This window comes from Vigna umbellata, chromosome 5 (genome assembly GCF_029865625.1).
Source record: "Vigna umbellata cultivar VRB3 chromosome 5, Vumbellata_1.0, whole genome shotgun sequence".
NCBI lineage: Eukaryota > Viridiplantae > Streptophyta > Magnoliopsida > Fabales > Fabaceae > Vigna > Vigna umbellata.
In genome coordinates, this window is record NC_142169.1 from 55,225,511 (window position 1) to 55,243,945 (window position 18,435).

The following is an 18,435-nucleotide window of genomic DNA, read 5'->3' on the forward strand; positions in this document are numbered from 1 at the left end:
TCTAGAGAACGAAGAAAAAAAAGAAGAGATTCCAGTTTTAACCCTACAATTTAATGTTTTTCCTTTCAATTTTAATTAGAGTCAGAAACAAAATTTAAATTGGCCTTCCACATGGCACACCGTTAGCCACGTTAGGAAAAAAAATTAATGTCGTTAGTTATGGAGGACAAAAATTTACAGTTTCTTTAAGGACAAGGATCAAAGTATACTAAAGTTTGGGGGAGAGACTAAAAATAAAAACACTTGATAGTTAAGGAACTAAAAACATATTTAACCCGAAAAAATATTTATGTATAATTATTTATTATTTATTAAGTCCCTAATAACATGGACTGATTTTTATTTGTTTTAAAACCAACATATCCCTACACTAAATTTGAATAAAAACATTATAAACTTATCTTATTTAGGACCAATGATATATTTATATAAGTTTAATCATTTCGGACATCCATATTTTCCGGGATCATCTCTTATATATGTTTAATTATTTAATTTACTTTTATAATTGCAATAATAATAATTTTATTATTTTTTGTTATAAAAAAAACAATGGACACTTGATTGTGCTTTTATTTGTTCTATTTTTATTAGAATTATGAGCCCATCCATTTCAAGAAAATCGATATGACATTATCTATGATAAGCATAAATCAATAATTTCACACACGTAATTTCTTATGGTAATTTTGTTAAAACAATTGAATTCGTAATCCTTAATTTTGAAAAAATGGAATCGAAGAAGTTTGTAGGAAAATTGATTGGTGTAGTGTAGTGTAGGACTATTGTCCCTTGAATGGAATGAAGAACCTAAACTTTTGGTTAGAAAGTAGAACAAACAAACAAACAATAATTGAAGGTCAAAATAAATGGTATCACGTAAGCATTGGTAAAGAAAACACCAATTCGTATAATCATAAAATTCTTCCACATCTGCTTTTACTTATATTCGATAAAGACCTAAACCTCCACCAATACTTCTAACTCCTCTTCCACCTCACAATATACTATTAACATTCTTTTTTTCTTTTATTCCATGTGTTTATCAATTTATTTTCCCCTTTTTATTCTCTTTTTAAAATAAATATTACTTAATTTAATCATATTTATTTTATTTAATGTAATACTTCAAATTTTACATTTCAATTTTTCACTTAAATATTAGCACTTTTGTTTTGAAGGTGAGTTAAAATGAACCGTTCAGGTTGATCGAACTCGTTGACTGATATTTGGTTAACTGATTCGTTAATTATTCGAACTATAATTGATTATTCAAATAATTGTTAATTAGACGATCATATTATACAACTCTTATTTTTTAATTTTTTTGGGTCTAAATTTAGCTTTTTTTTATCTTTATTTATTAGTTATTCTTAGTTTTTGTGTGAAGATTAATAACTACCTCACTTATTTTTTGAACATAACTCTCCCTTCATTTCTTTTTCTTTTTTATTGAACTCCCTTTATTCTTTCAACACGTGTTTTTTTAACTTGAAATCCTTTAAAGTTTTTAACGTTTGACTCATGGTGAAAAAAAATATCAAAACCCCTTTTAAAAAAAATATTCATAATGAAAGTATTTTCTAAAACTTTGCGTTATTATAAAACTTGTCAAGATAGGTGTATGTTTTCTAAGGTAAGTTTTGATAATTTTAGAAGAAGCCGAAAATATTTTTATTGACAAACAAACGCGTTATATTGATATAAGTAACTTATGCAAACACATTATACAATATATTTAGCACACGATATAATTTATATGATTATGTTGCACAATATGTCAATATTACATTGGTGAAAAACTAGCGATATTCATGTTGAATTTACGGAAAAGTTGAATTCAATATAAAAAATGAAATTATGTGATATTTAATTATTTTTAATAGAAAAGCAAAATAAACGTGAAAATTCATAGGGTTTAGGATAAGGAAGACAAGGTGCAAATTTTGGATTTAAAGAATAATGGAGATGAAGGTGTAGAAATAGAGTTCAAATAGGTGAAAAATAATATTTATATAATATTGAAGGTGGATATATTAAAATGGTTTTTAATTTTTATTCAAGTTAGTAAATTAGGAGATGTAAATAACAAAAACGGACATAATGAAAGGAACAAAAGGCCCATACAAAAATGGGTCAATAATCAACCCATGAGTCTGACTTCTTCCACTCCACTAATTCTTCACTCATCATCTCAAATTTCCAAAATAACCATTTTATCCTTTGAAAAAATGATTTCTAAATTACATATTCCCCAAACTTTCAAGAACAAACTTTTCATAACATTTTTTGAACCAAAGTTTTCGAATAAAATTTACAAAAATTAGGAAACATATTATGGAATTAATTGCCTCAAATAGCACTTTTGAAAAAAACAACCTTTTCAAAACTCATAATATAATGCTTTTCAGAACCATTTTTTTAAATACTCCTACATAAAATATATCTTGGGCAAACAAATTCCAAAATATATAAAATATGTTTTGGAAAAAAAATCACACTGTTTTATTTTCTCTATTTTTTTCTCTTTTTTTATCTAAAGTATTATTTTTACTTAGGTTTAAACCTTCGAATAATCCTCATATTTGTTGGGGAATCTCAAGTGAGTTCTCGTTTTTTCAACTATCTCAATTGGATCCATATATATATGCAAAATGTTTCAATTGAGTCCAAATATTTGAAAAATTAAGCCAATTAAATCCTGTCCATTAAGTTTTCACAGACGGCGTTAAAATGTGATGACAGTGAATATGTTGAGGTGGATATTTTATTATGTGGAAATAATTAAATTATGACATGAAATTTAGTAAATTAAAAAAATAGAAAAATTATGGAAGCAACATTAAAAAAAAAACCCTAGAAGCTTCTTTCTCCTTACCCACAGAGCATCTCATCCTCCGTTAACTTCATCAGCCATGATTTGCCATGATCAACCTCTCTTTGCCAACTAGCACCTTAAAAACCCCAAAATGGCGAATCCTAAATCGTTCCTGTTCTATTCACCACTGCTCCTCTCTTTATCACCGTAAAAGCCCTAAAATGCATAAACTTTGCATCTTCACTCTCAATATGTAATATAAAAATGGGTGGAAGAAAATTGATTGGGATCAGTGAGAAATTGGAATCAAAGATCGATGGAAGAAAGAGAGAAAGCGCCACAAATCCTGCAAGTGCTGGAAGCTCTCAAACAAGTCAGTGCCACATCCAACGACACCACACCTCCATTCTATGGCGATGAAGGTGTCAATGCCGCAAGCCGCCGTCAATGCCTTCACTATATTGCACTGTCGAGACAACCACCATGAGCAACCTTGCTGTCGCTGTCGTAGAGCGAAACATGACACCACCCAGAGCCTCTTCTTCGCGCCGCAAGTTGAGTCATTCAAACCTCCACCGCGAGTTCTCCCCTCATCCAGAAATGCAATCAGCAGCGAATAACTGCACATCCGTCGTGACGCAGAAGCGATGCAGTGTCCCCATCATCTCGCGCAAATCATGTTTTCTCCTTGGCAATTCTTGTAACATCCCCAAAATATAGTTATAAACCATATTATAGTAGTCACAAAATAATATGACTATAAATTTTAGACTTTACAAAAATTCTACCCTAATACAAAACTATAAACATAACCGATCAACCCCTACAAAATTATCCACATAACCGATTGGTCCTAGTCTAAGCAACTGGGTCCTCTCCATCGAGCGCCTGCTCCACCGAACACTCGACATCCTCTGGTCACACCCACAGGATGATCATTGCAAGGAAAAAATATCGAACGGGCACCATATACAAGACAGAAAAGAAGGGTAAGCTAATGTAATTTAATTGTCATGTGAGCGTATGATTCAAACAAACAGATAAGATAATCATACTCATGTATAAAACATATAAACACATATTGACCGACCACTTTAACTTGACCATCAGGACTAGTATGAATATGTAGCTTTGGTCGTTCGTGCACTCGTGGGTGTAGTAACTGGAAACCCATCAGTTACCACACGAGGTTAACCCGTTATCACTCATCGTAGGACCCTCCTCGGCTAGGGCCCTCCTCGGCTAGGGCCTCCTGCTATTCTCACGACAAGTCTAGAGGAAAGGATTGTATGTCTTAGGATTTACTGATTTATCTATGTTATATGCCTACTTCTATAAACTTTTTTTGGTACATTAACCTACTATTTCTTTTCTGTTTGTCTGTTGATGTGTTTCTTTTTGTTTGTAATGATCACCTAAATGGTACGAGCAGATGAATGCATTCCAGTTTATCCACTGTAGGAAGAGAGTGATGCTGAAGTTTAGAGTTAACTTGTTAGTTATCCTGTCTTATTAGATTTTGCAAAACATTAGTAGGGTTTTTAACTTGGTGTAATAATAAGTATAAAATCTTTGTATGAATATGTTCAATTAGCGTTATAGTTATGTAAGAGATAACTATAACGTTTAATAGCCTATTTTGTCCTCAGTTTTGCTGAATAATGTCAATTTAGTCCCTTGTTTTAAAAGTATTCGAAAGTGGTCCTCACTTATTAAATTTTGCGTCAAAATTGTCCCTTCCTTTAAATAGAACCAAACAGAGTTAAGGCATTGATGATCTGGCATAGTAAAGTGGTAACGTGTCAATTTAAAGTTGTATATGTGGTGACATGTTACATAGTTGGAAGTTGATGTGTAAGGTTTTTTTAATTGGGGAAAAATAGATTTAGGGCACGGCAACATCATCCTCCTTCTCCTCCAGAACTGGCCCCAGTCAGTCTTCGCATTCCTGGGCTCCTTCTTCTGCGGCGCCACCATCACTACCGTTAACCCCTTCTACACTCCGGCGGAGGTGGCCAAGCAAGCCGCGACCTCCAACGCAAAACTCATCATAACATAGGCGTCCTACGTTTGTGCCCCCCATCATTTTGGCGATTGCAAAGAGTCCACCGATAGTCCATCTGTATCCCTTACATGTTCCCTCTTAGATTGCCTCCTACCATGGCCACTTGTATCCAGCCTACCATTAGTCCATTTTGGATCTACACAAGTGATAAGTGTGAAAAAGAGTTGTTTTTATATTTATAAATGAGCTTAATTCATGTTGTTCCTCATTGAAAAGTTGTAATAGGTAGTAGATTGTTATGTAAAATATTGTACAGGAAATGATGTATTATTTAGACTCTGTCAACCAATTTTTGCAAAGCGAAAGCCAAAATTCGCACTGCCAGAAGAAGAAAATTCGCATAGCGCACCAGTACCTGTGCGCTGAGCGAATAACATCAGTTAAAGTGCAGCAATTAAGAAAATTCGCATAGCGCACCAGTACATGTGCGCTGAGCGAATTAATGAATTTAAGTGGCTTTAAAAGACGTGACAGAGCGACAGAAACATCCTCTTCGGACAGAAATTCCAGACTAAAGAAAGAAACGAAAACATCTCAGGAACTTCCGGAGACTACTTCAAGGCATCAAGACACCATTGTTGCAAGGGATTGCTTCAAATGTGTACGTTTTAGATGACTAGGAGTAGTTAAATTTCTCTTTCGTTGGGATTGGATGTAATGAACTCACTGTGATGCAATTTTCCTGTTCAATATATCGTTGTTCGTTCATATGCTCTTTCTTGAATTTATTATCATTGTATGAAAATATAATGTTATTTGAATGTCTTTGATTACTGGAAAGTAACTTTGAACATGAACGTAGATAGAGCACTTAAGTGATTTGGGATCTAGGGATAGACTCAATAACTTGATCATTTTTAACATCGGACTTAATGCAAATTGTATATTAAATTGACTAAGGTATTATCATTTTAATATATAAATTTAGAACTAGTTGCTAAGGGATTAGGACTAGTATGCCTTAATGTGAATGTTTGAATGAAGTAATAAAATATTGAACAGAGTTTTATATTCATATGATTCATGAAACCCAATTCCAACGAAGCTTCTTTTAAATATAAATTCCTTGCGCATCAACTGTTTGATAAAATACCAAAAATAGTTTCTTGTGTTGTTTTGTGCATTTTGATGTCTAATTGAGTTATAAAAGGAAGAATTGTCATGTGTTGCACAAGTCCCTTGGGAGACGATACTTTTACTTATTCACTGTATTACTTGGAACGATTTGGTATACTTGTCAAAAAGTTAACAACAAGAAACAATAATCACAAATATAATGTAAAAGGTGCACTGTTTACTAAATCAAGGTTGAAAAATGAGTTGAAAGGAGAAAACACAACACGAACCCACTTAGGAAAAAAAATATACTACCTTGTTGAAATTTAACTAAAACAAAACAAGGAAAACTGTCAGGAATTAACATTGTAATCAAATAAAACCCTAGCTTAAACAATCTAAGAACAAAACCACGATTGGGAAATATTATTGTATAAGAACGTACAAAACCTTGATGATAGGAAGAAAAGAGTATACCTTGGGGAAAAACATTGCTTGGTGAGCGTGGCGCCGTTTGTGCCACCCATCATTTTGGCGATTGCAAAGAGTCTAGATTTGTAGCGATACAACATGTCATCGATTCGAGTGATTATGTCTTCCACTGCTCTTGTGGGAAAGGAACTTGAGGATTCTGTGAGGGCCAAACTTCCCAACGCCTTTGATTCAAAGAGAGAATCAAAGACGAACAACATTGATTCAAAGACATTGCCACTTCAAAGAACCCTAAATCAATTTTTCCCCAATTAAAAAAACCTTACACGTCAACGTCTAACTACGTAACACGTCACCACGTATACAACTTTAAATTAACACATTAAGATCATCAATGCCTTAACTCTATTTGTTTCTATTTAACGGAATGGACGATTTTGACGCAAAATTTAATAACTGAGGACCACTTTCAAATACTTTTAAAACGAGAGACTGAATTGATATTATTCAACTAAACTTAAGACAAAATACGCCATTAAACCTAACTATAATAAGTTTTTGTATATATTCACTTAGAGAGAATTTGTCCTCTCATTTTTTTTTACAGGTGATAGTAGTTGTATACTAGTAAAATAGATGCTATATTCTTACTTGTGAATAATCAATATAATCAATGATAATATAATTCTTTTTTAGATAATGAAAGAAAATATATTTTAAACTAATATATTCGTAAGTTAAACTACAAATTTGAAATAAAAGACTTGTTATAAACTTTTTATCAAGGAAAAAATACTATAATTTTTCAATACTGTAAAAATAGTTTGATATATTTTTCACCTATCAATTTTTTAAAGTGGTTCTAATATATTTTTCTTTTAGTTCTTACTGGTTGCTTTGGTCTTTAAAAGACATTGTTTTTTTTTAATCTTTGTATTGTATGAAAAATTTCTTTAAAATAAACAATATATATTGTAGGAGTTAAAATAAAAAATATTTTATTAACAATGGTAAAAAATTAAAAAGTTTTTTTTAACAAGATTTATTAAAAAGTTATAATTCTAAAAACGAAAAAATATATTACAAGATAATTTTTTAATTCTTTGAGAAATGTTAATTGGTGAGAACACTTTTTCTAACATTCTTATATATTCTATCTTTAACACTTTTATTATTTATTAACATTGATTAAAAATAAAGTTTTATAGATTATTGAAATTCACATACAAAACTAATCTACTGAAAAATAAGATATTTCAAACTTCGTGATGTTTCAGAAACTCCCACCGGCAAAAAGTTTTACGAAAGAACGTTAAAAGAGGTTTTTTTTTTTTCGGTTTTTAGAAAGAACTCTGTGTTATCTCTTCACAAAATTTATGTTTTTTTATTAATGTGTAAGAAGTAGTCACCTTCTTCTTGCTTCTTCTGCTCCACTGAGCACAGAGTGAGCACAGAGTGAGCACAGAGTGAGTACAGAGTGAGTACAGAGTGAGTGTACAAAACTACCAACTTGGTGAGTTCTCTCTGGATAAGACTTTCGTCTGTTTTCCCCATCGTTTATCTTTCACCCTTTTGCTCAATCTTGATGTTTCCTCAAAAAACTTGTATTTTTCACCACCCTTTATCATTTTATGTATCTTCTAGGTTGTGGGGCTTATAATCTGCAAAGACGAGGTTCTATTAGCTAATGTTAGCAAAATTTATTCGAGAGATTCTGGAAAACTGTCTCTATTGTTCCTTCTTATTTTAAATTTCAAAACTTTATTGCTGGTTATTTCTGATTTTTATTTTGGGTACATGTAGTTATTTTAACATTTTAGTTGCCTGGTGCAAAATTGAAAATTATGCTGCTGGATTAATTCGAATGGATCAAACAAAAATAATTTCCTTTGAATTCAAGCATTTTCTTGTTTGAAAACTTATTGGTGTTTATACCGACCTAGCCAAATTTGAAGTACTTGAAATTTGTGTTGCCGTTGTTAACCAGGATTTCATGTTAAATAATCTCTCTGAAGATTGGTGTTTTTACGTGTGAGCCGAACAATGTTGTGTGACCCATGTAGTTGATCTTACTTACTGTATAAGAATTTTGATACTGTTATGCATCTCTCGTAACATTATGGTTTCGGTTAATAGAGGTCCAAATTGAAAATTTATTGGTGATTATATAGGGCTGGGAAAATTGGGGCTACTTGGAATTTGTGTTGCATATTCACTTGTGGTAACATTATGGTGCAGCAGGTTAATAGAGCTGAAAGACAACAATACACTCGTCCCTTACAAATTTCTCATACAATCCATGATTGTCTTACACCCTTTTGCTTTCGTCCCTTCTTGTACCACCATTACATGCTCAAAACCTTTTTCTCATGACAATCACTTTGTGCCATCTTCAATGGCTCTCCGGATATTCCCGAATAATGCCAGGACAAGAACATTCTTATGTAGTGCTAGTAGTCAGCCGATGGATTTGAATGGTATGGATTTCAATATAGACGTCATTAAGGAAGATTTGGAGCTTCGGGGTGATGGCGAAGGTGGGTTTTTGGGTCAAGGTTTGTATGGAAGAAGTGATGAAAATGACATTGTTGAAAAAGCAGCACAGGAAGGTGAAGATGATGATTCTGGATATTCAGATCGAGGATCATATACAGGTAGGCCAGAGAAGGATTATGATAAAGATCCAGAACTCGGTAACATTCTGGGGAATTTTCTGGAGAATCCCCAAGAGGCACAATCCCAGGTAAGCATCACTGTATTAATGGTTTGACAACTTCAGCCTTGCATTATAGACTCTATCTTTTGGTGGTGGTGGGGAGGAGGGGTACTTTTGTTTCTAAGTGTGATGTTTGTTACATTTCTTGTTGTTGAAAAATTAAAGAATAGCATATGTGAGCTACTTTGAATTCTAATACCGAGGAATACTATTTGTGCTTAAATTAATCGAAAGAGCTTGATATATTTGCAGTTGGAAGATAGATTAAGAAAGAAGAGGCACAAAGTACTGCACACAAAGACTGGATCTGGTAAACCAATGAAAGTGTCATTTAACAAGTAAGCTCAACCATGCATATATGTGTGATTGTACCATGCAGTTTTTCTGTTATTTGTGCAATTTTGCTTGCGTAGTTGCGTTTTTCTTATTTTGATATTCAAATTTCTTCTCAGTTTGGTGTGCCAGATTTTACTGGTGTAATAACCTTTCATGTTTAGTTACTGGCTAATAAACTCTCTTCAATTTACTGGTGTAGTACCTTTGTGAATTTGTAGAAATGTACGCTTGAGGAATGATAGTTGTTGTTGTTAGTTCATTGGTACAGTGATTGAGATTTGTGAATATATACTTTCTCTTTCATATTCTCTTTCCAACTAGCATGTAGGACATTGAAGCAGTCTCTTTGTTGATCAAAGTGATATGATATGCTTTACATGGATTCCGTGTGCCAATAAAAAAAATGGATACCGTGTTATTTCATGTCAAACTTAACGTATTTAAGGTGGAAATGATCTTTTAGCACTCAAGCTTACCTTTTCAAGACTTATAGGGGGGAATAAGAATAAGTATTGAAATTAGTTTCAGATTATGCGCTTGCCTAGGGCATGGTTTGAAAGAAATTCAAATTCTAAGATGGTTAATACTCAAAATTTGGTTATGATTGCATTATGTTTGAATTTCTTGAATAAGTTGATATCACTTTGGAATCTGGTTAGTTTGTGTTACTTTTAACTTTAGTGGATACAATGGTTCTGCTTCCTGATTAAATATGCAAATACCTTAAGTCAAACAACTTTAGAAAGAACTATCCAATTTGTTTTATCTTTAAGAGTAGTGGTTTGGGTAGAGGGCAAACCTTGATGCAAAGTTAAAGTTGCTTCTTGGGTGACTAATTGAACATGGGTTTGAATTTGTAACCAACCTCTTTGCATATGCTAATAAGCCTTATCACCTGGGTATGCTTGTTTTATTTATTTATATTCAGTTAGTGGTTTGAGAGATTTGCATTAAATTGTTATAACGTGAACTGATTAGTTAAATATTTGAGTTAGTTGTCATTGAACCAGCTCAGATTCAAGTTAAATCTTTGACAGGAACCCTAAAACTACTGGGTTGTTCTAAGTGTAAGTCGATTTAAGGTCAGATAAAAAGGATGAGTAGAATGACTTGAGCAACTTTGATGTTTGTGAGGAAAAAGTGGATAATTTAAGATGATGATGTTACTGGGATTTTCTAATTACTATTTTGTGAAGATCTGACTAAAATTTTAATTGGTGTAACAATTTAGTCAGAGAACACATGATACAAAAATGATATATTCTGTGTTTTTCTTCTTTATCGAAAAAGTATTATATTTATCTTACAGTTAATGATGGTATTTCCAGATTTGATTTTTCAAACTCATTCATATGGTTTGAATTCTACAATGTTCCATTGGCCAAAGACATTTCCTTAATTTGTGATGTAAGGAACTTTTCTCCATGATTAGTTTGTTGTGCATTCTCCATTATAAGCATATGGTTATTGAAAATTGTGTTGAAATTGGATCTTTGCAGACAATTCGATCATGGCACATTATTGGGCGTCTTGGTGGATGCAATGCCATGAATATGCAAGTAAGTTTTTCTCTTCTGCAGCTGATACAAAATTTTCATTCTCCTTTTTCCTTTATAGTTAACTTTTTGTGAGCTTTTCAAACATTGTTGCTTATAGAACTAGCATTTGCACGTTTAGCTTTCACAGTCTCCATTGGATGCACGACCAAGTTATGATTATATTCAAGGAGCAAATGTTGAACCAACTACATTTTACAACATAGGGAATCTTGAGGTGCAAGACAACTTGGCTCGAATATGGTGAAGTGTCAATTGCATTTTCCATATACGTATTACTGTAATGGTGAACTGCAAATACTAATAATTTCTTCTTGTGTTATAATAATAGGGTGGATATTGGAACTGTTGAACCTTTGCTTCTGGATGTTTTGATAAATGCTTTGACACAGATAAGCTCCGAGTATGATCTCCACTTTCTTTATTCTATTAATTAATCACTTTGGTTCACTTGTTTACTCAAAATTACCTTATCACAGGAAGCCACTAACCAAAACTATTTATTTAGGAATCAACAGATTTGATTCGTTCTTGTTAATCTCTCTTTGGGATCAGTTTACTGATTATTTAATACACAAGTTAATTCACATTTGTTTACAATCAGAAAATTCGCCTTTTTGATGCAAATTATTGATTTATCAGTTCTAAGTAGTTCTGATTGTGATAAGTGTTGAGAAATATATTTTAAGCTTAACTAAATCTTACAACAATGGTTTGTAAGATGAGATTTGCATCTATTTATATATTTTAAATTAATCTTATTTCTAACTGATGAGAGGCTTTCAACAATAAGATTTCCAAATCTTTATAATATCTTATTATTTTGAAGGGCTATAATAAGCAAGGAAAAAAAAAGTGAATCTTAGTGAAAAAATTTAAGCCATCTTTTTACTTTACATCTTGGATATTTTGTTTCAATCCCATTATGATTTTTATTTTGTTCTCTTGTTTTTGTTTGTGATAGTTTTGTTGGGATCAAGCAAGTAATGTTTGGTGGAGCAGAATTTGAGAGTTGGAATGAGGATTTGAAATCAGAGGAGGCAGGTTATGGTGTTCACAAAATCTAGCCATTTTTTAAGGCATATGAGCATTTTGAAATTGTCTGACAAATTTCTGCAACTGCAATTTTAAATACAATTATAAACACAAGTCATTTTAATGTGATTGAATCTCAATGCTTTAACTTGTTAATGTCTGCCTCTGAGAGATTTTTGTTCAAGTTGATATGGGGAATCAATGCCTGATAAGTTGAATAACAATCTACTCTGAAGGATTCTTTTCAATTATTTGCTAACCATATGACCTTTTTTTTTTCAGTTGTAAAAAGATTACAGAAATATCATTCTATGTCACATTTAGAAAGTGAAATATTTAAAATATATTATCTAATTCAAAATAGTTAATTGAGTGATGTTTGCAATTAAACAATGTAGATATTTCGTTAATATTATTATTTGATAGTGCATACAATCCTAAAGTATTTATTAAATATAAGATGTAATTAAAAGCTTTATTATTTAAAATATAATATTTCATTAAAGTAATATAATTTTAAAGATATGAAAAATAAACAGATTTATAAGAAAAAAGGGTGAGAGTTGGAAGATTAATTTTTAGTTATGCAATTATTTACCATTATCTATTTTATCACATAATAAAAAAGATATTAATAATAAAGAAAATGTTTTCGTATTGAAAGAAATAATACCAGTAATAGTTAATTCTTTTAACAAAGGTATAGTATTAAAAAATATTAACTTTCAATATGAAATATAATAAATTCTAAAAAAATTTAAAATAATAAATTTAAATAAATTATAAACAAATATTTCATTTATATAACTTTTGTTATATCATAAAAATTATTTAAGATTTTAAAATTATAATTAATATCATAAAAATATCTAAATAATTATTTATTTAATATAATACTCTAATATGCATTTTTAACTATTTTTGCTCTTTTAAATCAAATCTAACTTTTTATTTTTATTTTTCTATAACTAATAGTAATAAAACTATTTTTATAACTACTAGGTAATCTTTTCTGTGTTCTTGTTAGTATAAACTACCTTATTGATTTTTTTTTAGATTTCATAACTACTTTTTATAATTCTGTTTTGAAAATATATTTTTTATAAATTAAATAATTTTTTTTATATTAATAATAATTAAAATAAATAATTTTTATTCATATATAAAATAAAAGGGAAAACACATGCCACTCATGTGTTTGCACTTATCATCATAAAAGAATTATGATGTAGTTATTCATAAAGAGGATTGATTTCGTAACTCCATCTTTTATCATTTTACCATTTTTGATTTGCAGCTAATTTTTATATATACTTATTTTTTTCTCCCTTTTCTAACTGTCATAACTCTTAAATTTTATATAAGTGGAAGCTAGGTGTAGGTGCAAAGGATTTGAAATTCAGAAAATGAAAAATAGATGTGGGCAGCCGAGTGGACGATCGATTTTTGACGGTAGTATATAAATTAAGTTTTCAGATTTTCGTGTCACTTTCCTGCATGCACCTTCTTCTCCAAAAGTTCTGAGTTTCAGTTTTCTCTTCCTTCTCTCTAAACTTCTTCTCCTTCTCTCTACAAATTCTTACCTTTTCTTTCTTCCGATCATCAATCAAGCAACACCTGAGTTCTCCTGGTGTTAAGGACTTCACTTTGCACTGATCAAATTGGTGTTTTGGGATTGAAGTTTGTAGGAGGTTATGGAAGTTACTGGCGATGTAAGCAATACTGTGAAAGCATAGGAGTTTTTCTAGGTTTCGAGGTAAGGGAAGCTTGCAATTTAATTATGATTCTCTGTTTTGAATGGTTGCATGTTTGAATGATGTTTGGTTTAGTTATTTGGTTGATATGAATTATCAATGTTATTGTATGTTCGTCTGTATATGTTGATGATTGATAAATGGTGTGAACTGGGTAGGAATAAAACTTGATCATGATTCTGCAGTATTTGTGCATAATTCGTTAATTGTCGCCGAGAGTCATTCATGACCGTTTGGTTTCTCTTGGTGTGTTCGGTCTTAATTGAATTCTCATTCTATGGAGAATTTCAGTTAATGACCGATCAGTCTTCAATTAGTATATTTGAAAGTAAGCGTTCGGTCTTAGTATAATTTTCTATTTTTGCTTAGTAATCAGTCTAGTTAAGGTATTTAGTATAATTTAAATCTTAGATACTATAATTATCCTCACTTATAAATAAGTGTTTCGTAGTTGTGCGGTCGAATCTATTTATTCATTTTATATAAGCTCAGTAGTGCTCGGTCTTGTACTGTCACTCGGTCTCAATAGTGCTCGATCTTATACTAGCACTCGGTCTCAATAGTGCTCGGTCTTATACTAGCACTTGGTTTGTATTGGTGTTTAGTTTAAATTCTAAGTATTTGTCCTAAGTCTATAGTGTTCGGCCTAAGCTTATAGTGTTCGGCCTAAGTCAATAATGATTGGTCTAAGGCAATAGTATTCGTTCTAACTCATAAGGGTTTGGTCTAAGATTTGAGTGCTCAGGTTTAACCTTAGTATTTGTTTGTTCTAGTGTTCGACCCTAAAATTGTGTTCGGCTCATGGTTGAGTCTTGCTCTTTAAATGACCGCTCGATCATGATCATATATGGGTAGTGTTTTTCTGTCCGGCTTGTTCATAAGATTTGTGGATCTTTCTGTTCGATAGTTCCCAAGGGTGATGTTGTTTTACTGTTCGATTTGATATTTGTATAAATGAAAAAGTATGATGGAATTAAAGTATGATGTGATTTGTATTATATGGATATGAACGAGTGTTCCAAGGAGGAATATCTCATGGATGGTTATTGAATGGTAAAGTATGAATGTGGTTATAGCTTAGCTGGCTTTTATCTTGATATTCTGTGATTACTCGAAGAGTAACTCATGTGTGAGAATGGCAGGAGGTCCAAGTCCATAAGGTGAACTTGGGCGAGGTATAGTGGACTAACCTCGAGTGACAGCTGTTGAGGGCATCTCAGCTACTACACCATCCGGGTGCATAAACGTCATATAGCTACATAATTCATACAGTCCGAACAGTCAGAGTAAAAGTGGTTGGTCATTGCATGTAAATTCCAGTCGGTTATTGTATGAAATTGCATGTGTGATGATTGTATGCTATATGTGAATTTGTTCGGTTTTTATGATTAATTAAATTACATAAACTTACCCTACTCTCTTGTCTTGTTTATGTTGTCCATTCGGTCATCCTTCTTGTTGCAATGATCATCCTATGGATGTGAGCAGAAGGAGATGAGGGTTCGCTGGAAGAAGCTTTGGAAGGAGAGAATATTGAAGTTGTACCTTAGGATCGTTCGGTGAGTAGGATTAGTATTATTTTGTACTACCGTTCGGTTTAAACGTAGTTTTGGAACCGTTCGACTTTTTCTTCTAATTTGTACGAGAATGTATTAGTTATTACAAAGTTTTAGATTATATTTTGTGGGATGTTACACTTTCATATAGTTTTAGGTTATATTTTGTGTGATGTTACACTAACCATTTTCATTCTATAACTATTATTCTCTTTTATATGATTTCTTTTTTTTAAAACCTATATGCATGCGATTTTATTTAACATTTTATTTTTATAATGTAAAATTACTAAAAGAAATATAAAAATAACTTATATATAATCATAAAAAATAACCATAATACCACAAATATGAATTCTGGAAATTATTAAAATAAAAAATATTTAAATAAATTATAAACATATATTTTATTTATGTAACTGTTTTAATATCATAAAAACTATTTAAAATTTTAAAATCATAATTAATATCTTAAAAATATCGAAATAATTATTTATTTTATTTAATACATTAATAAATATTACAATTAAAATTAATGGTTAAATATGTTTTTAGTCCCTAAACTATCAAGCGAATTTGTTTTTAGTCCCTCTTACTTTACATTTTAGTCCTCCTCCTTAAAGAAACCTTAATTTTTGGTCCTTCGAAACTAACACCGCTAAAAACCAGCTGAGCTGGTTGACAGTGTAGTGCCACATAATTTTTTTTCTGACATCACTCCTACCAGATTTTCTCCCCTTCCACCAACCCAACCCCATTCCCCCACCATGGACCTCAACCCCCAAACGGCGCAACGCCCCCCACCCCCCGTCGCCCTTGCGATGTTCCCACTGCCCCTCAGCCATCGACGATCCACTTAGCCACCCACTGCCCCTTCCCGCGCCGCTTCCTCAAATTCCCCGCCATGTCCCTTACCGCAACACCTTCCAAAAATACCACCACAACCACTGCCCTCACCGCTAACGTTTGGCCATGTAATGTTTGCCACGTTTGAGAACATGTATGATGACCGTGATGCTCCTTCGCTTGTTCATCCGCACCTACATTTCCTTAGAGTTCCAAAACTACCTCCACTTAAAAATATCAAATGGATGTAAAAACTGTATTTCTAAATGGCTACATCAAGGAGGAAATATTTGTAGAACAACCACCTGGATTCCAAGACTTTGAGTTCCCTAATCATATTTTCAAGCTGAAGAAAGCCTTATATGGACTCAAACAAATTCCAAGATCATGGTATGAACGGTTAAGTGAGTTCCTTCTCAAAAAGAAGTTTCAAAGGGGTAAAGTTGATTCAACATTATTCATTAAGAAATCTAGAAAATATTTCTTGTTTTTACAAATATATGTTGATGATATAGTATTTGGATCTACTAACCCTCTTTTGTGCAAGGATTCTCTAAGAATATGCAGGAGGAATTTGAGATGTCCATGATCGGGGAGCTAAACTACTCCTTGGACTGCAGTGAAGCAAGAACGTGCTGGCATTTTCATTCATCACTCAAAGTATTATGCTGATCTATTAAAGAAATTCAAGATGAATGAGTGTAAAGAAGTTGCCACTCCTATGGCTACAAACTGCTACCTGGACAAAGATGGAAAAGGTAAAGATGTAGACCAGAAAATGTATAGAGGTTTGTTGAATCACTTTTTAGTCGCAATAAAAGTTAACAAAACCTAAGTTCCCCACTAATGTAGTAAGAGGGAAAACTTCGGGATCAATCCAAGGACTTGAATAACCTAAGTTTACAATTGTAGAGTTAAAACCTAATTATTATTTACTAAAACTAAAACTAGATGGGAAAAGAAAAATTAATGAAATCTAAACAAAAGAAAATAATTGATAATGCAATGCATGATTCTATCTATATGAAAGAAAAATTAAGAAAACAAATGCCTAATCCTAGAAAACATATGTAGTGAAAAAAGGATGTAAGTGATTATTAGAATAGATGTAGAGGAAAAGAATTAATGGTGACGATAAAAACAGATTCAGAAGTGGGTAATGTTTTAGAGATGAAAGGGTGTATGAAACCTAATAAGCTAACAACCACTGATCTATTTATGCTATGACTAAGTATACAAAGGAAAGAAAATTAGAACCTACTAATACAATTAATATAATCTAATATGCTAAAAATCAAAATAGAAAGTACAATGGTTATATAGAAAATGAAATATGCAAATGATGAATTCTAGTTCTACTAATGAAAAGTTAAAAAACATAAAAGTATATCTCAAATAGAAACAACAATATTGAAGAAAACTGAAACAAAATTGGAACAACTTTCCTAAATCTATCATCTATCAAACAAACTAAGCAAAAAATCATACAAAAAACTTTTAATAAGGACAATTTTTAGATTTAACAAACATTGATTTGGTGAAAAGAGTCTCAGTCACTCTCGGGAAGACATCGTGTAACATAAAGCCCTCTTTGGGGTCTTTGAGTTCATATTTCAAAACTTGAAATGATGACTCTCACTCAATTCATCAACCTAATATTTGTACAATCCAGAAATATGTCAAAGCACTCATCAGAAGCATGATAAAATTGCTCTAAAATCAATAAGAATCAAAATCAAACATCAAATCTATAATATGAAAACATCATCAAACTCAGAAATGAATATCAAAAGGATAGGATCAATACAAGAAAGAAACATACTACAATCCAAAATATAAGCAGAATAAACAATAGTGCTAGCAATGTAAATGCAAGTACAAAAACATAAATTGAATCAAAAAGGGAAAATTAACAATCAAATGTAAACTGAATCAAAACTGAAACATAACAACTGTTATTAAAAACTCAAATCAACATTACAATATACTAGAGTGCTTGGAATCTTAATGTCTGTCACCCAAAGTATCCTCCAAGACTCCAATGTAGAGAACAAATTCTACTTCTATGAAAGCTTGGAAAATCTAAACTAAAGGCAAGAATGAAAATCGGAAACTAAATCCTAAAGTGGTGTTTGTCACCCACCACAAGCTATTGTCTTTTACAATGTTACAAAACCCCCTTTATATAGGGAAAATCCAAAAACAGAAAAAAAGGGGAAAAAGGGAAGAATCGAATAACGGACTCAGAAGCTTCGTGATGCGTTT

General features: G+C 31.8%; 1 protein-coding gene across 2 annotated transcripts; it reads left to right on the forward strand.

Moving 5' to 3' along the window:
- Positions 1 to 7,661: 7,661 nt before the first annotated feature.
- On the forward strand, positions 7,662 to 12,170 carry LOC124823608 (oxidoreductase/transition metal ion-binding protein (DUF3531)). 2 transcript variants are annotated; one of them, XM_047295857.2, is made up of 8 exons: positions 7,662 to 7,884; positions 8,610 to 9,114; positions 9,340 to 9,425; positions 10,752 to 10,830; positions 10,923 to 10,982; positions 11,101 to 11,222; positions 11,311 to 11,382; positions 11,944 to 12,170. In XM_047295857.2, the coding sequence occupies exons 2-8, from the start codon at positions 8,671 to 8,673 to the stop codon at positions 12,044 to 12,046; spliced, it is 966 nt and encodes a 321-aa protein (XP_047151813.1). In that variant the 5' UTR covers positions 7,662 to 7,884; positions 8,610 to 8,670; the 3' UTR covers positions 12,047 to 12,170. The 2 variants fall into 2 exon arrangements, with proteins under 2 accessions (XP_047151813.1, XP_047151814.1); XM_047295858.2 differs by having other exon boundaries at positions 8,613 to 9,114.
- The last annotated feature ends 6,265 nt before the right edge of the window (positions 12,171 to 18,435 follow it).

Excerpts from the sequence above, each read along its gene's own strand:
- LOC124823608 (XM_047295857.2), top strand. The coding sequence starts at position 8,671 with ATGATTGTCTTACACCCTTTTGCTTTCGTCCCTTCTTGTACCACCATT. Across the intron at positions 9,115-9,339 it reads CCCAAGAGGCACAATCCCAG|TTGGAAGATAGATTAAGAAA; the intron begins GTAAGCATCACT and ends ATATATTTGCAG. Across the intron at positions 9,426-10,751 it reads ATGAAAGTGTCATTTAACAA|ATTTGATTTTTCAAACTCAT; the intron begins GTAAGCTCAACC and ends TGGTATTTCCAG.